Genomic DNA, 25,340 nt, shown 5'->3' on the forward strand with positions numbered 1-25,340 from the left:
GTAGCCAGGAGAAGGTGGCTTAGCAAAGAACCAACAGAATCAATAGCAAAAAAACTTTCAATATAATATAAGCAAGACTCAGACAATGGGTCACAATGATGAATACAAGGAAAGGTTCTGGCAGAATCATTAACACGCATGTCCAGAGCCCTGTGATCTTGGGCATCCCCAGGAATCTTACAGAATAATCCGGAATATTTAATATAGGATGCAGTCACCTGAATACTGGAACAGCTGATTTTGTGGTATCAGGTTCTAATGAAAAGGTCAGGGGGAAAGACGGCAGAACACTGTAAGAGTTACTATAATACAAAGGCATCCAAGATACTGGGTTTTGGCAAAAGTTTATGCATATGAAATGAGCTCATGATGGAGTCATCTACTATACCCTAAGATTCTAGAAGCCTGACTGGTTTTCATTCTGTTTTCTGGGTTAGAGCTAAGATCGTAGAGTTGGGAATCTTAGAAGCAATCTGAAACCTCTCCCCGATTTAGATGATGGTTCTCATTCCACAAGCGAGTGAACACGTCCTTAAAGGCCCAGTTGGTTCAGCCTGGTATCTCCCAGACATATGATCCTAATAAAATGAACAATGATTATTTTCCATGATTTTGTCACTGTCTTTTTTGCTCAAGGACCACTCTGTCCAGGATATTTTCTTTATAAAATAAAAGCAGCATCCTCATGTCATAGACAGAGAACAGTAGGAGCAGATATCATTCAGTAAGGTATGTATATAAAGGAAATTAAAGCTGAGAGACCCAGTCGTGAGTGACCAATCTCCCAATCCAGGAGACCCTAACAATCAAGCTTAAATTAAGCTGGATTCATGCTTGGCTTAAAGGAAGATATTCTAGACAAAGTTTCCAGGAAAGGGAAACTGGAGTAATTTTCAGATCATCTAAATTAGATTCCCAACCACTGTCCACGTTAGTCTCCACAGAAACAAAGTAAAGGCAAGAGATAGATTTACCTCCTGTGGATTTACGGCAGTTAAGACAGAAACCTCATATGACTGCCTCCCTGACTGCATGGTCACCAAGTGATGTGTCACATCAGGCACTGAAGACAGGGGACGTGGGGATCCTTCAGCAAGCACCTCTGAAACAGCAGAGAATGTTTCAACGAAAAATGAATCTACAGATATACCCACCTGCATTATCAAGCCTCTCCCATCCTGAAAAACCCATATTCCTGTATTCCTTCCAAATTAATTCCTGTCTGATAATAATCATCATTACCAGTGAATTTGGAAAGTATTACAAAAGGGGGATGGGAAGACATGATATATAAGAGTTGACCATTTTTCAGTATACCAATTTTGAGTAGTATGGCTTTAGCACTGTTAGCTGGATTAGCCATGCATGAAACAGGGCAAAAGCTGCCGAGGCAGGCAGATCCTGGGACCACAGCCTACCCTTAAAGCAGCCACCAACGACATAAACAGCATACTATGCAGAAGTTAAGAACTTAAATCCGGCTTCAAAATTCCTATTCAGTGTCCCTTCCTCCCTTGAGACTTTCTTCCTTAAGAATGGCAAAGTAGTTCCATGCAATTTCTGTGTCCCACGCTTCAACTATGCACTAGTATCATATTACAAAACCGAGTAGGCTTGTTGTGGAAGCATGCTGGGCCGTGTAGGCTCCGCACAGAAGTTTACACAAACATGGTCACTTATACACAAAACTGACTGAGTGGGATACGAGTAACTAAAACACAGGATCTCGAACTTATTCAGTGGGATCACTGTAAAAATCTTCTGGAAATAGTTTATACACAAACTACTTAGGCCTCTAATAAATCAAAGTTTCTTCTACGGGGCTTTCAATATATACTGCTCTTCCAGACTGTACTGTGTAGTTTAGCATTTACTTACATACTATCTTCTATTCACTCAATGTTGTTTCCCATACGTAAGTTTTGACTTCTCAACTAGATTTTAAGGTCCCTGGTTTCTACTTTTATCTTTCACATGGTGCCAGGCACACAGTAGGCACTGAATAAATGCATGCTGACCTCACCTGTTAAGTTTTTCAGAGAAGAGGGCCTGGCCTGTGTAACTTGGGTGAAATTTCTATACCAGAGAGGAGCAACTGTTTCCTAGAGAGCCCTTTCTTTTCTCCAGAAGATATGGCTTTTGAAGGTATGGAGAAATTGCTTTATATCTCCTCTGTAAAACCTGGTTATGTTCTGTTTAAATGTTTTAAAAGTTAAGTTCTTCCATAACTGCAATAGGAAAGATAGAAATAGTTGGGCTAGGATGCTAAGATTATGGATAATTTTCTTCTTAAATTTTTTTCTCTTTATTCTTTTGTTACATCATCTGTTCAATAAAAAAAATATTTTTTTTAACAGATTCACTTATCCATCCCAGAGACAAAGAACACAAATACTACGCAATCATACCACAGCCACTCAAGAGAAATGAAATTAATTAAAACCTTCATTCTGGAGACAACCCCATTCCTTAGTCCCTAGTTGCAGCCCATTTTCCCCCAAATAAAGGAGAGTTGAAAGTCTTACCATCATCAACTCCTAGGATAGAATTGGTATTTGGTAGGTTCAAGGACTCTCCACCAAGGCTGGGCTGGGAATTCATAGGCACCAGGTTTTTACTGGTTACTGAAGCCTCTTCAAGCAAACTACTGCCCATTAGTGGCTCAGCTGCACAGAGAACAGGATGTGAGAGACACGCTGCAGGCAAGGCTGTGCCTGGTCCCCATTTTCCTTCACAGGAAGCTGGCCTTTCCTTTCAGAACTGGAAGTTAACCTGTATCGTGGATGCTATCTACTTTTGGGGAACAAGAATAAACCTAGAAGGGAAGGGTGGAGCCTCATAGATAAACATCCTTGCCTGCGATCAGCATGTGGAGAATTAATATATGAAATGGGATGGATGCATCCTTGGAAAGGAGTATATGGAATGAAATAATTGATTAAATACATGGAAAAAAAATAAAAATGAGTTATCAAATTTAAGTTAGGGTAAAAAGGGAATAATGAATGTTATGTAAAAAATGTTTAAACCCTTGTCTTACAGAACACTTTATTACAGTAATACTTAAATGCTGGTTCATGGATCAGCACTAGTTACCATTAAACTCACTATAGAAACCAAAACTACAGATTCTGGGATCTTACTCCCAAATAATTTCAGTTATCAGTCTGAACTGTTTTGTTTTATTTGGGGGTGAGGGGTGGATGGCAACACAAATATATACATTTTAAAAGCTTACAGATTTTACTGTAGAGCTATATTTGGAAACCACTAGTCCATCAAATGAGACTAGGTCTCTCTCCCTAACACAGAATCTGAAAATTTCCAAATAACCAGATAGGCCAGTTATTTGGCTTTTTGAACCCAGAAGATACAGCCCTCCACTCCACCTTCTCTCCTCACCAGTTTGCTCCTGCTCTTGACTCCCAGCTGCTCCCAGCTGCAAATGATGCTTTCTCATGTGCACATTCCTACTCCCACTCTGAGAGAAGGTCTTCCCACAGACTTGACACTGATGAGGCTTCTCTCCTGAAAGAGAGAGCAGGTTAAGACAGGGTAGCCAAAAAAAAAATAGGGTACATTTCTGACATCAAGAGAATGGACTCAAGACCTGGACAGAGAAGTTCAGAGACTGTTAAACTAAACAGAAGAGGCTTTTCCTTCTCCCATTCTCCACCCAGCCTTGGTGGTCCCCAGCCTCAAAACCTTCATACACCAGGGAAGGCAGGAAGAGTTCACCAGCAGGGCTTAGCATGCTCACTGCTCCCGACTCCTATCCTTACAGTACCTACTGTACTGCTGCCTTCCCAACCTCTTTGATATCAGATCATGGCAGCCACCCAGAACATTTCCTTCCCTTTCCAGATACAGTATTCCATGGAGCTCCAGAACATGTACCATCCTCAAGGATTCCAACCCTGGGTTCAGAATACCCCCTTATCCCACTTCTGCCACCACTCTCACAGCCATCAACGTGTACACCGGTGGTTCTTCTACACTGTGATGTGAACTCTCCTCCGTGTCCTCAAGTCCAAAGCTCTCAGTCACTCTTCCATCTACTCAGACAATGACACTTAGAGCTGGGGTCAGAAACACATGCCTATAGGAGATTAGTAGGTGGCCAAAGTAAGTGAAGTGGCCAGAAAATTTCCAGAAAAGGAAAATCTATAGAGACAGAAAGCTGACCAGTAGTTGCCTGGATCTGGGGGTGGGAGCAGGAACTGACAACCAGGGGGCATAAAAGAACTTTCTGGTATGACAGAAGTGTTCTAAAACTGGACTGTGGTGATGACTGTACAATTCTATATATTTTCTATCACTGATTTGCATGCTTACAATGGATGAACTTTAAGGTATGTGCATTATACATCAAAAAAGCTGTTCAAAGAGAACTACAATGGATTGATACAGTGACTACACAGAAATCCATGAATTTACTAGAAGAAGCAAGAGCACCAATTTCTTATTTTGAAAATTCATAATTAAAAGAAATGAAAATAAAAGGAACACACATTTTTCCTGCCTTTCCTATGCAAATTACCAAACAGCCCTACTGGATAGAGAAGACACTTATTATACACATTAGAATTCCAACTGTTGTGAACAGAATGATAGAATTAGAAAACCACCATTTTACAATCCTAATGAAATAACCAATTCAGGCATCACTCATGAAACCATACGGCAAAAGTTGCTAGGGAACTTTACAATGTGAAGATCAGGGTGTTACCACCTGAACCCACTGATAAATTCTGACAACCAAGCACTGTGTGCCTCCTGATATGATGATACAAAATGAAACACATACAACCATTTATAACACATCCTTCCCAAATCTTTGAACCTTTGAAGCTTTTAGGGCTTACTTCCATTTATAGGAAATCTAGGGGAACAAGTTAAATAACATAAAAGGAAGCAAACCAACAAATCCAGAATGTGGGACATTCCATAAAACCCAACTAACTTGTACTGCAATAAGTCTATGGCATGAAAAAAAAAAAAGTCAGTATAGACAGATTTAGATTAAAGAAGACTTACTAAGTATAATAATTAAACTAAGTACAATAATTAAACCTTATTGGATCCTGATTTAAACAAACCCATTGTAAAAGACATTTTTGAGACAACTGCAAAAAAACGAAACATGCACTGGGTATGAGATAAAACTAAGGAATTGTTAATTCTGAAAGGTATGATAACAGTATTGTTGTTATGTAAGAAAATGTCTTTGTTTTCTCTACTCTTATGTATGTTTGACATAATTTTATATAATAAAATTAAGTTAAAATAAAATAAAAACACTCTACAAGCCAAGCAAAACATACCTGGAAGTCCACATCTAACCCACAGGTTAACAGCTTGTCACCTTCTGCTTAGAACTTGTCATCAAGTAAGAGCTCAACTCTGAAATTCATATCCCTGATTGCTTACACCTCTCCAACTCCCTCACTCCCACTGAATTGCTTTGCTGTCCTCATCATAAATAACTTCCAGTTCCTTCTCTCCACTCCTCCTGTTTTGGCTTCCCTATACTTCCCATGGCTATCCATTTGAACAATTACTTGATTCCATTCTAGAATCCCTCTCCACTCCTGAGTTCACTTCTGCCTTGGCAATCTCTGTTTTGAATAACCTCCATGGCCCATATCTGATGTAACTTATTAAGCACCCAACACAGTGCCAAATAAATTTTCTGATCTCCTCAGAAAAGCTCTGGATTAGAAAGCAATTCAATCAATGGCTCAGCTGAGAATAAAGCAATTAGGTTTTCCCCCCTTGATTATACAACCCTTTTAATCCAATTATCAAGAGCCTTGATTACTGATTCTGTCATGAGGAGTAAACTTAATGTTGAACAGTTTGTTTCTTTCTAGATTCCTTTATGCCATTTCCCCACCACCACCACCCTTTTACCCTTTTGGTTCTCTACCTTCCCTGAAATCTATGAAAGGCACGGGTTCTAGTACCTGAGTGAACCACCAAGTGTTTTCGCAGGCTAGAATACTCGGCAAAGGAACGGCCACATCCTTGGGCTTCACAAAGGAAAGGCTTCTCTCCTAGAGACAGAAAATGACATAAAGAGTCAGTCTTCTGATGAACTATTACTCTCTTTTTCCATTAACCTATCCAGTTTCCAATGACTTGCTCAGATTTCTTGAATTCGGGCTATATAGTTTCAGTGGGGCTATCTATCCAGTAAGTGTCACCTCTCAATGGTCTCCTAGCCAAGAGCCCACCAGACAGCCCTACCCTCTTCTTTAGAGTGGCTACCTCTGAGCATCATACTTCCTTCTCCTTCCTGGCTCAAGGGCTGACCCCCAGCCACACTGACCCACCTTGTTCAGTGATCCCATCCCTTTTGAGGGTATCAAGATTAACATCGCATATGCTGTCAGGATTTTTTACTTTATATCAATTCTTTTTATGATTCAGTTTCTAAATCCACTAAAAAGTACAGATTTTAAGGTTTTACATAGTCCCACTGTCTAAAGCAAACAAATGAAAACAGATATACAGTCAGAGGTACAAAGAAAACTCTGTAACAATATGCTAAAAGTAGTTACAACCTGATTAGTGCTATTATGGATGATTTCCTTTCTTCTTTGTGCTTCTCTGTAAGTTTTATTGTCTATGATATTACATTGTTTTTTTTATTTTAATTTTTTTTTAAGATTTTAATTATTTATTTGACAGAGAAAGACACAGTGAGAGAGGGAACAAAAGCAGGGGGAGTGGGAGAGTGAGAAGCAGGCTTCCCGTGGAGCAGGGAGCCTGATGCAGGGCTCAATCCCAGGACCCTGGGATCATGACCTGAGCCGAAGGCAGATGCTCAACGACTGAGCCACCCAGGCACCCCTGTTTTTTTTGTTTTTTTGTTTTTAAGATTTTATTTATTTGACAGAGAGAGAGCACAAGCAGGGAGAGTGGCAGGCAGAGGGAGAGGGAGAAGCAGGCTCCCCACAGGGCAAGGGAAGCCCGATGCTGGACTCAATCCCAGGACCCCGGGATCACAACCTGAGCCTGAAGGCAGTCGCTTAACCAACTGAGCCACCCAGGCACCCTACAATATTACATTGTTATTTTAAATCAAAGATGTATGGTAAAAACTAAATAAGGCCTGTAGACTACCTGATAGTACTATTAACCTTCTGGTTTTGATATCGTACTGTGGCTACAGAGGATGTCACTTTTTGGGGAAGCTGGGTAAAGCACACAACATAACTCTTTGTGCTATTTTCACAACTTCTCATGAGACTGTAATTATTTCAAAATAAAAAGTGAAAAAAAAAATCAGAGATGGCAATTCCTATCTGAGGGTCACAGACTAGTGTGAGAGATAAATGTATTCATAAATAACTTTAGGGCGCCTGGGTGGCTCAGTTGGTTAAGTGACTGCCTTCGGCTCAGGTCATGATCCTGGAGTCCCGGGAGCAAGTCCCGCATGGGGCTCCCTGCTCGGCAGGGAGTCTGCTTCTCCCTCTGACCCTCTGCCCTCTCGTGCTCTCTATCTCTCTCATTCTCTCTCTCTCAAATAAATAAATAAATCTTTAAAAATAAATAAATAAATACATAAATAAATAACTTTAATATAAATTCCTGCACAGAAAAGTGCTATAAGTATTTAGAAAAGGGAGGAATTCCGGGGTGCCTGGGTGGCTCACTGGGTTGGGCATCTGACTCTTGATTTTGGCTCAAATCATTATTTCAGAGTGGTGGGATCAAGGGCCCCCCACCCCCACCCCATGCTGCTCAGCAGGGAGTCTGCTTCTCTCCCTCTGCCCCTCCCCAACGCTCAAGTGTGCTCTCTAAAATAAATAAATCTTAAAAAAAAATTAAATTAACATAATACAATCTCAAAAGGTTATTGTGAGAATTGAGACACAAGTTAAATATATTCAGCATAGTGTCTGGCACATAGTCAGCCCTCATGGTAAGCCACCGAAATCAGTAGCTTTAATTACCATTGTCACTACTAATAAAGATCTGCGGTCACTTTTGACATTTAAGATAAACTGAGCTGTCAGCATTTGAAAACAAAATCCTTGTAAGAGCTTTTGGGTCTGACCGGAATTCAAATCCCAACGCCGCCATTTCCTAGCTGTGTAATATTGGGCAAGTTGTTTAACTCTCTAATCCCCTATTTCCTCGCCAATAAATACAGTATCTAATTCATAAAGTATCCTTGAGGATTAAAAGAGACAATGTACATGTACGTGACACATACTAAATTGCCTCAATAAATGCTAACTTTTATTATTATATGAATTCTGGTGACTGGGATCTGTGAGGCATCCAGGGGGAAATGATTACACTGCGCCCTGACACTGTGGCGAGAGACACACTGAGTGAAACGGGAGAAACGACAAGTTCTGGAAATGGTGAGCAATTAGGAGATTCACAAGGGAGAGCTAGCAGGAGCTAGAATGAGGAGAGAAAATAAGGTCATACTCCACAGGAAAAGAAAGCATTTTAAGATGTTCGGTTTTATCCAATCTACATAGGGGACGAGCAGCACGGGGATGAAGAGGTTAATGAATCCAACCCTAAGGCACGGTGAGCTCTACTTCTTCCCTTCTCTAGTCTGCTAGATGTTTTTCTTGTTTTTTTATTCAAAGTGCTTCTTGGAGAAAGTATAGTTTAGTCTCTCAGGAAAAAGCTGAGAACAGAGCTATTCTGCCCTAAAACATATCCAGTGGTGATGTCAATCTAGCAGGAATCATAGGGACATACCTAGAACAAATATGGCTTCAGCTTGGGGTTCACTTTTGAATGCCCTTTAATTGTACCTGCTATCATTTTAGCAATGCAAGAAGAAAGAAGACACAAAGAAAGTGGCAAGAAAGTAGGGAAGAACAGTTACACATCCTAAGACTGGTCTCGGTTCAGTGATTAAGCTCTGACAAGAAACTTAGCACATTTTAGGCCAAGTGGCGTGGAAAGTTACCCTTACACTCTTAGAATGAGAGTCAGGTTATCTTTATTTTGTTCCTGTGATATTAATACGCTATCTGACCCAGATCAAATCACTTTCCCATTCTGCTTCTCAGGTCGTGAGGCTCCACCAAAAAAGCAAACTCCTCAAAGTCAGGGATTCATCTTAGCTTTTGTATTTCCCCCCTCCCCTTACCCCATTTAGAGGCTAGCAGAGGCTCTGTATGGTTTGTGTGATTCAATGAATATTACTGATCAAAATTACAACCGTCTAACATTCGAAGATATTTGGAAATACTGATTTTGTCCATATCTCAGCATATCATTGTTATCAGAGAAGGTCTTATATCCCTTCCTGCACTTTTGGCTCCTACAGGCAGAAATCAACACTGTCCATTCCTCACACACAGGTGAAAGGTCAATAAATGTTAGTGAATTAACTGAAAAGTGACATGAAGCATGTGAAAAAAAGAAATCCCATCTTCAGAGTTTTAGCAACAAACCTAAACCTTCATTTCTATTCCCACGGCAGAGTCTTTCCTGAGGACAGGAGAGCAAACCCTGAGCCCAGAGGTAGACTGCTTACAGGAAAATTGGGGTTGCACACACCTGTATGGATGCGCAAGTGGTTCTTCAGATTTCCAGCTGTAGTGAATTGCTTACCACAGCTAGACTCAGGGCACATAAAGGGCTTCTCCCCATTATGGGTCCTCATGTGCACCTTCAGCCTCTGCAGCACATAGAAGCTTTTCCCACAACCTTCTGCAGGACAGATGAAAGAGCGGTCATTTCTGGAGGAAAAAAAAAAAAATCACATAAGCAACAATACCTGAAAATGCTCTTTGCTAGAAAAGACAGATCAAAGCTCCTATTGCCTCTCAAAGCAGACAGTAATCCCCAAACCTGGATATACCAGAATCATCTGAAGTTTATTAAAACCAGAGATGCCCCAGGCCTTACTCCCCACCCCCTTTTTTAAAAATAATCTCTCTGCCCAACATGGGGCTTGAACTCACGACCCCAAGATTAAGAGTTGGATGCTCTACCAACTGCACCGGCCAGGTGCCCCATACCTTACTTCTTGAAAAGTGATTTCACAGGATTATGAGTGACACCCACGCTTATGTATTTTTTTTAAGTCTTCCAAGAAATTGTATTTTAAAATGAGATTCCAGAACTCTTGTTCTAAGACGCTTAGGTGCCAAATGTCTTACTAAGTATTTGTGAAGAATGAGGTAAATGAGAAAATGCAAACCCTTCTATTAAAAAACAAAAGACATCTTAATCACAAGTGAACTGGAGCGTCTGCTTTCCTTTAATGTGTCAACTGGGGGACAAGCTGCTCCAGAAGCATCAACATTCTTGAGCTCCAAGTATGGAACCTCAAATATGCTCACCTATGCGTTTTGAGATGGTACTTGAAATGAGCTGGCCACACAAATGTCCGGTCACAGCCTTCAACTGTACATTTGAGCTTCTTTTCCACTTGAGGAAGGGGCCCAGAATCTTTGGGCTGCCCATCACCAGAACTGAGGTGGACATTTTCTCCTGTAACACAGTCACATATTTGTAATCCAGGGAAGGAAGCTGCTGAGGTACTTTGTTTCAAACACTAAAGCTCCTATATTTTACTTCTACTGATCAATAAGCAGGTATCTATCTTCAGCTTCCCTAGTTCTCTTGATACCCATCTAACAACTGAGCACACAATTTGTTCCCATCCCCTTACTCCAGAGAATTATCAAAGCCATCATGCTTCATTTCACAAGACCAGGCCTCTTTGGCAAATGTAAGAAATGTCCACAATGGTTTCACATAAAAAAGGAGAGTTAAACCTATCCTGTACTACACAAATTGGCAAGGAAGCATATGTGTCAACACCCAGAGTGGGATGCTAAAGATGGCTTCTTGTTCCAGGTATTACTGAACTTATATTTATTTTAGGAGGGGCAGCCATTCTGGCTTAGTTCTGGGCTTATGGTTGTGATTTCTTTTGTAAATGATCATTCTTAGATTTCTATCTTCTGAGGTCAATTTGGCTGTTTCTATCATTTTAGAGAATAAGAATAACCTTCCAATTTCCTGTGCCACTTCTCTTTTTAAGAACACAAAAACTTGGCTGATTTTACAGTATCTAACCACATTTTTAAAAGCTAGAAATAGGGGCGCCTGGGTGGCTCAGTTGGTTAAGCGACTGCCTTCGGCTCAGGTCATGATCCTGGAGTCCCGGGATCGAGTTCCGCATTGGGCTCCCTGCTGAGCAGGGAGTCTGCTTCTCCCTCTGACCTTCTCCCCTCTCATGTGCTCTCTCTCTCTCATTCTCTCTCTCAAATAAATAAATAAAAGCTAGAAATAACATGAAGTTTTTTGTTCAACAGAACAAAAGGAAGGAAGAAAAGGAGCATGTAGTGCAGTGCCTCCCTTAAACTTAAGTGCAATCAGTTAAAGCTTATATAAATCCCAGATTCACAGGTCGTACTCCTTTTCTTTCATTTTCTTCAAGATATAGTTGGATATCAACAGAGAAAAATATTTACGACTACTTAATTATGCTACAAGCACATGGAGTGTATCTTTCTACTACATATACCTCAGGAATAAGATTTATATTTCCAAATTTCCCTCTCAAAAGCCAAGAATAGGGACAATAAATGTTGTGCCCATCACATTTCCTGGAACCTGACAGTTGATCAAGGTTTCCATCCCGTCTACTAATCTTAATCTCTTCCCGTCCTACATTTTCCTTGCTGTACAAGTCATCAAATGCTAATCATAAAACTAATTGCTCCAAGGTCAGAGCAGAATCTAAGATGCCTTTTGCTATTAATTTTTTTCTTTAATATTGTACCAGTTTTTTTTTAATTGAAAAATAGCCACACATAGGTACATTTTAAACAGTACAAAACTGTATATACCATAAAGGAAATTTCCCAACTCCAGAGCTTAGCTAATTAATTTCTAATGAAAGATCAGTAGAAATCCCACCCTAATACAGAAATTTAAACTGCTGACATTTGGGACTTTGTGCATTCAATGTTGTAGATACAATGAGAACACTGACAGAATCATGAAATTTAAAAACTGCTCAGAAAACAGTGAATTGCCTTGTATTTGAGTCCTTATGAAACTACTCCCTTAAAAACACAAAGCACTGTTTGCAGAAGACGGATTAGCTTAAAATGACATCAACCAATGATAGTTTTGGATATTTAGAGATCATCTGATGAACTGGTTCCCCCCACAAAAAAAAAGAAAGACAAAGAAATTCAACACCTTACATGGCGCACATTGGATAACACTGTAAACACTTTAAAGATCCCACAGTTATGTGAGGTCTTCGCATTTGGGATAAAATTTCCAGTGAAAGTATCATATATAGTATGGGTCAGTAAACTTACTCTGTAAAGGGCCAGATACTAAGTATTTTTGGCTTGGAGGACCATACAGTCTCTGTCACAACTCAACTTTGCCACTGTAGCACCCAGACAATTTTTAATGAATGGGCATGCCGTGTTCCAACAAAACTTTATTTATACAACAGGTGGTTATCTGGCCCTTTGCTAACCCCTTATAATATAAAGCATCATATACAAAATTTAAATATACCTGTATTTCAATCAACTTAGATAGAAGTGAAGATGTGCTCTGAGAAACTGCTACAGGACTCACAAAATGGCTTTAGTAACAACAAAGATATTTATGTTAAAGATGCATTTAAATACCAAATAAAATCATTATGTTAGTGGGTGAAAAGCAATATTAATATATTTCATGATTTAAAATGTGTGTGTAATCAAAATAATAACATTTTCAAAAAACCACTCACAGTGTTTAATTTTATCTCTATGCCTAACGGTTTATATATCTAAGTTAACCCCCTCAAAGGGTTTTATGGAATCATCTCATTGATAAAATAGAAGACTGTCAAATATTTGGGCTCACTTTATATTCAAGTATACGAGGTAGTTGTTAGGTAATAAGGTACATATTCTGAGAGTAATAAAAACATCCACACAATGCTTTGCTGATTATAAAGCATTTCCCAGACAGAATCTTATTTAAATCTCCAAAACAACCCAATCAGGTAAGCTACTTGATCTCTGTGTTCTGAACAGGAGAAAACGGCAGCTAAGAAGGTTAAGTCCCCCAGGCAGAGGATGAGTTAATGACAGCACCAGGTCTGGATCCCAGGTCTCCAGAGGCCAAGCCCAAGGTTCCCTCACTGCACCAGCTTCTTCCTGGCCCATACAGCACTGCTTCCTTAATGCAATGAGGAGATGCTGCTGGTTTCAGGACCCAGAGATTAGCAAAAGCGTCTCAGGAAGAATCTGAACTTTAGAGCCTCCCCAAAATGGTAAAACTGGCCATTCTAAGTAGCATTACAGTAGTCAAAGCAGAACTAATTATGTTGAAACTAACAGAAGTCTGGAGTTCTCATGTGGAGAAAGGGGAACCCTCCTACACTCTTGGTGGGAATGCAAGCTGGTGCAGCCACTCTGGAAAACAGTATGAAGGTTCCTCAAAAAGCTGAAAATAGAGCTACCATATGACCAGCAATTGCACTACTGGGTATTTACCGCAAAGATACAAATGTAGTGATCCAAAGGGGTATGTGCACACCAATGTATATAGCAGCAACATCCACAATAGCCAAACTATGGAAAGAGACAAGATGTCCATCAACAGATGAATAGATAAAGAAGATGTGGTGTATATATACAATGGAATATTATGCAGCCATCAAAAGGAATGAAATCCTGCCATTTGCAACGACGTGGATGGAAGGAACTAGAGGGTATTATGCTAAGCAAAATAAGTCAATCAGAGAAAGACAAGTATCATATGATCTCACTGATTGGAGGAGTTTGAGAAACAAGACAGAGGATCACAGGGGAAGGGAGGAAAAAAATGAAACAAGATGAAACCAGAGAAGGAGACAAACCCTAAGAGACTCTTAATCTCAGGAAACAACCTGAGGGTTACTGGAGTGGTGGGGGGGTGGTGGGAGAAATGAGGGGGCTGGGTGATGGACATTGGGGAGAGTGTGTGCTATGGTGAGTGCTGTGAACTGTGTAAGACTGATGAATCACAGACCTGTACCTCTGAAACAAATAATACATTATATGTTAAAAAAAAAAAAAAGAAGAAGATAGTAGGAAGGGAAAAATGAAGGGGGGAATCGGAGGGGGAGACGAACCATGAGAGACTATGACTCTGAGAAACAAACTGAGGGTTTTGGCGGGGGGGATGGGTTAGCCTGGTGATGGGTATTAAAGAGGGCAAGTTTTGCATGGAGCACTGGGTATTATACACAAACAATGAATCACGGAATACTACATCAAAAACTAATGATGTAATGTATGGTGATTAACATAATAAAATAAAATTAATAAAAAAAGTAGAAAAGTAAAAAAAAAAAGTCTGGAGTTCTCTTTGCAGTGACATGGATGGAGCTAGAAACTATTATGCTACGTGAAATAAGTCCATCAGAGAAGGACAAATACCAGATGATCTCACTCACAGGTGGAATTTTTTCTTTAAAGATTTTATTTATTTATTTGAGAGAGAGAGACACAGTGAGAGAAGGAACACAGGCAGGGGGAGTGGGAGAGGGAGAAGCAGGCTTCCCGTGGAGCAGGGAACCCAATGCGGGGTTAGGACCCTGGGATCATGACCTGAGCCGAAGGCAGACGCTTCATGACTGAGCCACCCAGGTGCCCCTCACAGGTGGAATTTAAGAAACAAAAGAGCAAAGGGGAAACAAGAAGAGAGGCAAACCAAGAAACAGACTCTTACTAATAGAAAACAACTGATGGTCACCAGAGGGGAGGTGGGTGAGGGATGGATGAAATAGGTGATGGGGATTAAGGACTGCACTTGTGATGACCACCTGGTGTTGAATCACTATATTGTACACCTGAAACTAATATTATGCTGTATGTTAACTAAGTGGAATTTAAATTAAAACCTAAAAAAAAAGAAGTCTGGAGTTCTCTATGTAGAAAAGATTTAGATTAATGTTTCTAAAACTGGAATATTCTGAAATATTCACACGGATCCTTGTGAAAGTTTTTAATTTTTTATTTTCACTTGCATGGTAATCACAAAATAATCATAAGCATATTCTAGATCATCCAAATGAGCTCTAAACAGCCATGTACCAACATAAGATTTCAGTGCTTAAGCTTGGTTTGTGATGACAGTGTGTACCTTAACCTTAATAATTTGTTGTAGTACCTTAATTGTCACAGATTAAAGAGAAAATATAGAAGCTGCTCTAAAACAAAAAGTATTAGGGCATGTTACATAAGCAAAGGTTGTGCACTGGTTTAGGGGTGGCTTACAGTCACGGTCCTCAAGCTTTAACATGTATTGGAACCACTGAGAGGGCTTACTAAAAGATCGCATGTTTCTGGTTCAGTAGGATGAGGCCTGAGAATGTGTATTTCTATGTTCCTTGGTGATGCTGATGATTTAAGGACTATATCTGAAAACTACTGGATAGAGAAAAGTGGCACAGAGTTAGTACAGGCATGCTGAACTCAAAAGAAACAGCCCTACAGACTGTTTGGATATTTAAGGTCATATGATGAACTGGTTCCAAAAGAAAAGGCAGCAGTGGCAGTTTCAGCAAAACACCATCGTCTGTCAAAATAAAATATTAACTTTATTCTCACTGGTTTTGTAGTTTTATTCCTATTAATTGGTAATACTGTTTTGATTTTATAATGGTATAAAAGCTCTAAGTATAGGGAACAGTACAATAAAAACAATTCAAGATAACATCTTGTTTTCCCTTTAAAGGGGCTGTGTACATTATTTAAAGCTGACAATTGAGAATGCTAGTGTTGATTTTGCACATGAATCTGGCATAGCTAAGTTATTTCATAGAAAATAAGACAAACAGTGTACACATTTCTAGCTGCCTGCTCTCACCAATAACTCAGATTCCAGTCAACTCAAAATATGGTCATTGTATTGCCAAAATCCCCACAGAGAATACAGGAAGTGAAAACGTCACAGGGGTCTCACCATTGCTGCTGGTTTTTGCATTCTTTGCCAGCTGTGCGCGAGTAGCAGCAATCAGACTATCATGAGCCAGCTCCTGAACCCGGAGGAACCATGGGATGCTACTGTCCGTGCTCTCACTGGAGAGGAAATCATTCCCTGAATCTTCTGCCTCATCTTGTACAAATACTAAGTGCTCGGCTGAAGAGCCCAGACCTGGAAGAAACAAGAGGATATGTGAAAGCTACCCAACAAGTTGCCCTTCTATCGGCCCTGGTTCGGATACTTCATGGCCTGTATCAGCTATTCCAGATTTTCACCTCTCACCTCAAGCTTCTGTTCTCCTACCACACTAGGTTATCTATCACCTTTCCACTCCCGGACAACAGGCTTCTCTTTCTTACCTCCTCTGGTTTCAGAGGCAAAGCTGTCCCCCCAGGGCAAGCAAGCTAGTATCCTGACCCTATCCTTCAGTCATTTCTCCACCATCTGCAAGCCATTCCTCTCTACTGGCCACCTTACAACCTCCCCTTAGAGCCTTTAAATCTGTCTCGCCCATCTTTATTTTTAAAAAGAAGAGAAAAATGCCAAGTACTTCTCTAGCTATTTACTGTCTCACAGTCAAGTTTCCTGCAAGCGTAACTTCTAACTCAGATATCCACTTTCTCACTGTCATCCAGTCCCCACCATGGTTAGAACCCTGGCCTCCACCTCTACTACCTCAGTAACTACTGCTCTTGCTCGCGTCACCAGACATACACTCCCCAGTCCTCACCTCACTAGTCCTTCCTGTGGTATTTGGCATGATTTACTACCTTTTCTTCTTTAAGACATTTTCCCTCTCTTGGCTTCTAGCATAGCACTCTCCTTCTGTTTTCTTTATCCCTCTCTGGCAGCTCCTCCCCACTCTTCTGTTATTCCCCTCTTAAATGTGTTTTTTCCAGGGGTCCAGATTTGCCTTCTTTTCTGTTTATGCTCCTGAATCAAAGAATTCATGTTCACTGTTTCATACATTTCCTGAATGCTGATAAGCACCAAAACAACTTATTTCACACAAGACATTTCTAGAACTCTGGATTCCTGTTTCTAACTCTCTAAAGGACACCTCCTCATGAATGTCCCTCTGAAATCCCAACATCAACAAGCACGTACTGGAACTAATCATCCCCCCCCCAACCCTGTTCTTGGGCTCACTATCTTGCTGAATGGCACAACCCAATTTCCCAAACAAGAAACTTCTTCCTAAAGTCTGCCTTCTCCCCCTACACATTCAACTGATCACCAGACTATACCAATTCTCTAAAATAAATAATAAGGCTTCTTTCCATTTTAAGTATGATTGGGTTAAATATGCCCCCTCCCCAGTTTTTTTCTTAACCATGAGCAGAGTTCGGAAAAAGATAAAGAATACCTGCTCTTGTTAGGTTAAGAAGAATAAAAGAAGTGCTATCACTTGGCTGTAGATCTTGCAACAAGCTGGGAGACTCTGGAGTGGACAAAAACTCCGGGGACTTCTGTGCAGTCTGAGCCCTCGTCTCCTCTCCGTCTGGGCCCACATTCACCTGAAGGCTTCTCAACACAGCCGAGGAAGGGACCTCCTTGGAGGAGTTTGTATGACTTGGAGTATCATCTAGCAAAGGGAAAAGACCACGGCTTTATGTGGCACCTCTCTCCACGGAGCTCACCATTCTGATACACAGCACCGAACACCCTTATCACATCCCTTCTAGGAGCAGCAGCCTTTTTATTTTACAAATACAAAATTTCCCTCAGAAGAGAACAGAGATATAACTTTAAGTTTTAAAGGGAGTCAGCCAAAATGTGAGGGACAAACTCATTTGACATTTGGATGTGCCAACCAACCAACCAACCCACCATCCACATTTGGACATCACAGGCCTTTGTCCTTTTGAGGTCAGAAATCAGTACTTTTCCCTCAAAAAATATAGTTATACAATGAATACTAACTCAAGAATAGGATCTAAATTTTAAATTATTATTTTTCTTATTATCCCTCCCTTTAATTTTTATAGCATGTATGTGACAGTTCTATTGAGTCATTAGGGGGAAAAAAACCACAGCCTGAGAAATCACTGAAATTTTATAGAATCATAAATATGTTTCATTATACTTCCAGGTTTACACTAAAATGTAAAGAAATAATTCAGAAGACTTGCTCTCTAGGACTTTACTCTAAGGAAAGGAATGACTTTCCAAAGGTTTTCGTTTGCAATAAAACGAGGAATTGCACTACAGTGCTAAAGCACTCAATGTTTTCAGGGGTTTCAGTCATCTTTATAAAAGGCAGATAATTTTTTTCCTTTTTTTAAGGAAGTTAACAGATATTATAGGAATGAAAGTGGAAGCCTAGGGATAGACAGTACTGCCACTTCAAAGTCTAATGAAATAGTACAATATGAATGTACTTAATGTCACAGAACTGGTTAAATTGTAAGTTTATGTGATTAAAATGGTTAACTGGTTTAAATGGCAAATCTTTAGTTATGTATATTTTATCATACACAAAAAGTTTTTAATGAATTTCATAGCAGTACTGTTTGTAATAGTAAAACACTGGAAAATAACTAAATATTCATCAACAGTGTCATGGATAAAGAAGCTGTGGTTACACTCATGTAACAGAACGCTATACGGCAATGAAACCAACCACAGCTATACACACAAGGATGAATCTCACAACTACAGAGTAACATAAGAAAGGTACAACAATATACATTCATATGATTCCAAGGTCTAAAAACACCTAAGATTAAACTGCATTGCTTCGATCTCAGTGGTTAAACTTGGGAAACAAGTATCGGTCAAATAATTGAGGATAGCGGTGACCTATGAAGAACACAGGCTGTCTTTATCCGGGAGGAACCCATGGGGGTTTGGGAGCTGGCAAGGTTCTACTTCTTGATTGGGTGGTGGGGATCTCCTTTATAATAATTCTTCGAGATGTATAAGCACAGGGTTTTATACTTTTCTGTATCTATCACAAATCCCAACTAAAAAGAAAACATACCGGCCATGCATGGAATGATACACACATATTTAAGAGGGAGGGGAATAAAGTTAGGGATGTATGTGCAGATACATTTGTGTTTGTAATATTATGTTTCATGAGCTGGGAGGTGAGTACATGGGTTTTCACTTATTATTACTGATATTGGTTATCTAAAATATTTTTACTCAGGGTACCTGGCAGGCTCGATCAAAAGAGCATGAGACTCTTGATCTTGGGGTTGTGAGTTTGAGCCCCACAGTGGGTGATAAACAAAAACTTTTTAAAAATAAAATAAAATAAAATATTTTTAATCAAAATTAAAACTAAAGTTAATGTAGAAAAGAAGATTGATGATTTTGTTCTTCTTTTCATTTCAATATTGTTAAAATATTTATTCAACAAATTAAAATAGGGAGAGAAAAATTTAAGCCCAATGAAGATCAAAATTCATTTGCACATGGAAATGTACATATATTGAAAATCCGTAAGGATTTGGAAAAACTCCAATGTACCAGTAGAAAAATCGGAGTTGAACGACAGAAGATGTGTGAAAGCTAGGAACTAGACAGGGAAACCTTAAGTCAACACTAGTTGGTTGAATGTATCTGTCCTTCTTGAATCTTTAAACATTGAAAAAAATTTTAAAGTCACTTCAAAAAAAAAATCAAAGAAACAGGACATCACTAGATAACAGTAACTAGAAGACTTTATAAGCTGTCACCAATCACCAATAGGTGGTGACCCTCCCCTCCCGATTTAACATCAGAATTCCAAATTTTAAATATTCCAATTTCCAGAAAGAAACTTATTGCACCCAAAAATAATGTTCTCCTTGCTAACAGTCAAGGAATAGGATCTCCTTCTCCCCATCCAAAGTTAATCTCACAACTCATGATCAGCATTCTAGTTCCTCCTACCTCTCCTAGAGCCTCCCCCCTAATTAGCCACTCTTTCTGTTCGCACCTCTCCAACTGGCTCTTTCCTCTTAGCATAAAACCATCCTCAAATATTTCTGATCTTAAAAAAGAATTCTGCCATCTACTTTATGTCCTTCTCTTTTTCCTTCCCATAGCAGGAGAGTCTTGAGAAAGTGTGGTTACTTCTTCAACTATACTTACCTTGCACTGATACCTCAACCCTCTACAACCTGGCTTCTCCATTACCTTTCCATGGAACAGGTCCTGCCAACGTCAACAATGTTGGCCCTATCTCATTGGGACAGTCCCTATCTCATGGGCCTCTTAGAAGCATCTGACATAGTGACTATTCTCTTGAGTTCCATGCCTGCACTCTGTACCAGTATTTCTCTTACTGCTCTAGCCTTTCCTTTTTCCCTCCTTCATAGGCTCTCCTGCTTTACCCTGTACCTTGAATAGGGAGTTCCACATTGGTCTTTTCTTTTCACTCTCACATTTTATGAATGATCCTATCCATTACTATGGCTTAAATTACCAATGCACTTGTTAACTCCTATGGTTGCTTATTCTTCATGATTCCTAGTTTTTACAGTTTCTACAAGTCAGTTATAAAGTCATTTATCCCATCCCACCAGTATGATAGAAGAGGCTAAGCTCTTAAAACTTGCTTATCTTATTTCTTCTAATCTTAATTTTTACCTGGTAACATTAGCCGACTGCATTCTGAGGCCTCAGTCACCGGAAGGAGGGATAAGCAAGTAATGTCTTTAGCTTCTGATTCTACTAGCCCCTGTCCCAATGGGATGGACGTATTCTGAACAAACTGTACCAGGAGCTGGGGGGTTGGGGGGGAGAGGAGGAAGAGACAATATTGAAAAATACAAGTTGTTAGGAATGAATCTAAACCTCTGAACTTACCAAAAGCTCACAGCGTAATTAAGTCTTTATTGCTTACTAGTCTCAACCACATTCACAGAAAAACTAAATTAACTACAAAATAACATTTAAAGTTATTTTTATCAAGTGCTCTGTTCTAAAGAAAAGCTGTATTATATTGGCTCATTTAATCCTCACCTTAACCCAGTAAGATTGAACATGTATTTTAAAGATAAGGAATATAAAAAATAAATAAAGATAAGGAATCAAGTTGAAGACATCAAATGACTTATCTAAGGTCACATGACTAGTAGGGGAAGTAAGTCTTCAAACTTAATCTGATTCCAAATTCATTGACCTTTCCACTATGTGACACAGATGTACTAAAATTAAAGGAAGAGAAATGAATAAAAATAAAAAAATGTTTAGGGGCACGTGGGTGGCTCAGCCAGTTAAGCCTCCGACTCTTGATCTCAGCTCAGGTCTTGATCTCAGGGTTGTGAGTTCAAGCCCCATGTTGGGCTCCACACTAGGCATGGAGCCTACTTAAAAAAATAAATGAAAATAAAATAAATAATAAATAAATAATATTTAAATCCTCTAATTGCATTTAGAAAGAAAACACTTTCAGATACATACAAAATTAACTGAAAAATGGTTGTGGTAGTAAATATTTATATATGTATATACATATCCACATATGCCACATATATATAAAACTTTTGTCATTATGTAATTACCTAGATGTATAAGAACTTATACTTACTTAAACATAAAAAGCTATAGGTAAAAAAGAGTTTTTAAATCTTTGAAAAAGTACTTAGTGATAGAAAAAGTAATAAACTAGTAGTTATGACCAAAACCATATGGCCCACAAAACCTAAAATATTTACTATCTGGCTCATTACAGAAGTTTACTGACTTCCTGAACTAAAGACAAACCTCGGAAGATAGCCCACAATCAATCAATCAATCAATCAATCAATCAATAGCACTGCCTGGGCTCACCTCTGGTTTGGATTCTAACTCATCTGATAACATTGATTCAGCTTCCAAATCCTGTAGCTGTTCAGGGACAGGTTAAAAATTTAATTCAGAGTCAACGACACCTTCCTGTTATGCTCATATTCCTCTAGGAAATGCTATGCTTTTCCTGTAAGATGCTGTGCTGGGTGGGTAATCAATTTAGCCTAAAAAAGGATGAGAGAGAGAGAGAATCAGAGGAGTAGAAAAATGTAGCTAAATAAATAAAGGCACTTCTCCACATATCTGAAAATCACAAGCAAACAAATAAAGAATCCAGCCCAAAACACTTGTTTTAAAATAGAACAAGCCCAATAGATGTCAAAATCCATTAAAAGTTGTACTTTGTAGAATTTCTACTTCCAATAATCTATTTTTTAAAAGGTCTTAAAAACAGAAAAAGTACATGCCCAAAGAACTTAATGTTAGCATCTATAATAATAAACAACTGCAAGCAAGATATAAATACACATATATGCCCAACACTTAGGGAATGGTTAATTAGATTATGGCACTGTCACTTAAAAATATGGTTATAAAAATAATGCAACAACAAGAAGTGCCAATGACATGTTAAATTACAAAAACAAAATACAAAATTATATACTTGCTATTAAAACTAATTAAGATATGAACAGAAAAAAGTAAAAGGAAATTAATACAACTATGATAATAACTATATTAGGTGGCAGGCTGGTATGACTTATTTTTCTTTTCTCAATTTCCTCATCTTTCTAAAAGTAGTTATACAGTCAAAATATGAACAGTGTTTCCCAAAAGTAGTACCCTTGGGACCCTGATGTAACTGTTCTCCCCCCATAATTAAAATTCTTACTTTCTTATCGCTTAATTTTTTCAGACTTTTGACAAAAGAGTCCACTGTATTTTGTACAATTGGTGCTAAAATTGGGAGCTCTGCCATATACAAAGTAATTACACAGTGTAAAATGTACCCGGATGGGAGTTTTCAATTAATACCAAAGTAACTGGAAAGTTAGAACAAGGCAGGCTTACTCTACAAAAAAGGCATTTAGAAGTTCCTGAATAAATGTTTATTGTCCTGTTGGTTCCTTCCTCTCCCCCTTGCTAGCTTCCAGAAATCCTCACTTTCATCATAAAAAAATAACAATTCACAAGATGTAAATGAAAGTGTCCTTTTAAGTTTCCCACATGATTTAAAATCAAGTATCATAAATCTCTGACTTTTCCCCTACGTTTTTCTTATTCAAGCTCTATACATAATAGTTCAATGTTGTTTATTCATCCCTCTTTTCCACAGAGGAAGGAACCAAGGTTCGGTGCATCACTTGCTCAAGTTAAGTTGCAGAACCAGGACTCCCACCCACAGAGCAGGTTGGCATGGAATAGTGATTACACCTATCTACTTACATCTATGTCTGACCTTGAAACACCAGGGTTTAAGAATTCCTTCTCCCCAATTCCAGGTCATCTCAAGAAGCCAAGAAATAACCAAATATTTGTTTAGGTTATTCTTAAGGTTCCTCAAATTCTGAGTTTCCAGGGATGTAAAACCTCTAGGAAACTAAACAACTATTTGCTGCCCTTTATATTTGTTAGGTTTCTTAGAAACCAATGATGCTCCCTGCGTTTCCATTATCCTTACCCAATGAAAAATGAAAAAAAAAATGAAGTTTATGAATATATGCACTGGACGAGGGAAAAATCATATACTAGATCTTAGATACTTTTGCAAAGCTGTAATAAAATTTAAAGAAGGAAGCTGCCACCTCTCTTATAGTTTAAGAGCCACCTCTAGATCACCATTTCTCAAGGGTCCATGGTTATCTATGATATCTTATATCTTTTTATTTTAGTGTCTTCATTTCAGTGATAATTTTTCAAGAAAATAACACAAGCATTTTCTGGAACAAATAGGTATCCATATTATAACTGAGTTCTCCCCAAATTTGTTGCCCATGTTTGTGGTTTGTATGTGTACTAAACTAAAGAGAGACTAGTAGGTAGGATAGAGTAGCACAGGCAGGCAGTACCTTATGAAGTGCACTGTGTGAATCTCACCTTTAACACAGCAACTCGCTATGTATATCAGCCGGAAGTGTGATGGCAAATATGCAATTAAATTTGTTTCTATCCTCAATTCCCATTATCATTTAACAGGTTTCAAAAACTGCAATGCAATTTTTAAATAACAGCTTCAATGAGATATAATTCATATACCACACAATTCACTCATTTAAAGAGTACAGTTAAATTGTTTTTAGTATATTCACAGAGTTGTGCAACCACAACCACAATCAATTTTACAACAATTTCATCACCCCAAAAAAGAAAACCTGTACCTATCAGCAATCACTCCCCATTTCCTCCCAACCCTCACCCCAACCAGGCCTAGGGAACCACTAATTCCTGTCTCTATGGATTTGCCTATTCTAAACATTTCATATAAATGGAATTATACATGTGATCTTTTGTGCTTGACTGCTATCACTTAGCATAACGCTCCCAAGGTTCAGCCATCTTGTAGCATGAATCAGTACTTAATTTCTTTTTATTGCCAATAATACTCTATTGTATGGATATACATTTTATTTATCCATGTACCACTTAATGGACATTTGATTATTTCTACAATTTGGCTATTATGAGTAATGCTGCTATGAACATTCATGTACAAGTTTTTGAGTAGACATATGTTCTTACTCTTTTGGATATACACCTAGATGTGTAATTGCTAGGTCATATGTTAACTCTATGTTTAACCTCTTGAGGAATTACCAGGCTGTTTTCTGCACCACTTCATAATCCCACTAGCAGTGGATTTCTCTGCATTCTCACCAACACATTATTATAGCCCTCCTAGTAGGTGTGAACGGTAACTCATTGTGGTTTTGAGTTGCATTACCTGATGGCTAATGATACTGAGCATCTCTTCAAGTGTTTATAGACCACTTGTACATCTTTTTAGGAGAAATACTTATTCAGATCACTGGCCCATTTTTTAAATTGAGTTGTCCTTTTATTATTGAATTGTAAGAGTTCTTTATATATTCTAGATACAAGCCCCTTATCAGATATCTGATTTGCACAAACTTCCTCCCATTCTGTGTTCTCATTTGCGACACAAATCTTATCTTCATCTGAACAAGGCAACTCTAACTCTGACAATACCTCTATCAATACCACATTAAAATTGGCATTCAAGGACTTGTAGTCAGTTTTGGTTACACCTGAGATCCCATTACCACATGCTGCTTAACAATGTCTTAACATTTTAAAATACATACCTTGTATGATATTCTCTGCATAGTATTACTAAAGTTAAAATGTAGAAACAGAGGAAATATATTACTGAATCCAAGGGTAAATCTTTCCACTATTAAGTTCAACATTAAGTACTGCATTTCAGCAAAACGACATCCCTACCAAATAATATGAATGTTATTTTGAATTTTGTTTATGGTGTGGTTTACAACTGTATACTTATTCATAAAGATATAAATCATGGCAACTGATATAACTAAACTGTACTACCTGCATGGTTCCCTAGAGCCATCAAAACATCAGGCTGCTAATACTGTAATGAATTTGTATGG

The 25,340-nt window shown here is 38.7% G+C and overlaps 1 protein-coding gene across 2 annotated transcripts in view; it reads right to left on the reverse strand.

Annotated features, from left to right (window-relative positions):
- The window catches only part of ZNF410 (zinc finger protein 410), a 40,599-nt gene that overhangs the window by 6,840 nt on the left and 8,419 nt on the right, over nucleotides 1-25,340 (reverse strand). Inside the window, exons 2-12 of one of the 2 annotated variants that reach the window (XM_028097455.2) lie at nucleotides 23,806-23,914; nucleotides 21,751-21,932; nucleotides 20,566-20,701; nucleotides 17,351-17,569; nucleotides 15,964-16,155; nucleotides 10,329-10,479; nucleotides 9,541-9,722; nucleotides 5,967-6,056; nucleotides 3,403-3,528; nucleotides 2,526-2,666; nucleotides 975-1,102 (exon numbers count right to left, since the gene is read on the reverse strand). In XM_028097455.2, the coding sequence (XP_027953256.1) occupies nucleotides 975-1,102; nucleotides 2,526-2,666; nucleotides 3,403-3,528; nucleotides 5,967-6,056; nucleotides 9,541-9,722; nucleotides 10,329-10,479; nucleotides 15,964-16,155; nucleotides 17,351-17,569; nucleotides 20,566-20,701; nucleotides 21,751-21,783 (1,398 nt within the window). In that variant the 5' untranslated portion in view covers nucleotides 21,784-21,932; nucleotides 23,806-23,914. The remainder of the gene's footprint in view (nucleotides 1-974; nucleotides 1,103-2,525; nucleotides 2,667-3,402; nucleotides 3,529-5,966; nucleotides 6,057-9,540; nucleotides 9,723-10,328; nucleotides 10,480-15,963; nucleotides 16,156-17,350; nucleotides 17,570-20,565; nucleotides 20,702-21,750; nucleotides 21,933-23,805; nucleotides 23,915-25,340) is intronic. The other variant, XM_028097447.2, reaches the window with a different exon arrangement.

The sequence above is a fragment of the Eumetopias jubatus genome, unplaced genomic scaffold, assembly GCF_037043125.1.
Source record: "Eumetopias jubatus isolate StellerSeaLion01/CBP00866 unplaced genomic scaffold, mEumJub1_p1.0 scaffold_7, whole genome shotgun sequence".
Lineage (NCBI taxonomy): Eukaryota > Metazoa > Chordata > Mammalia > Carnivora > Otariidae > Eumetopias > Eumetopias jubatus.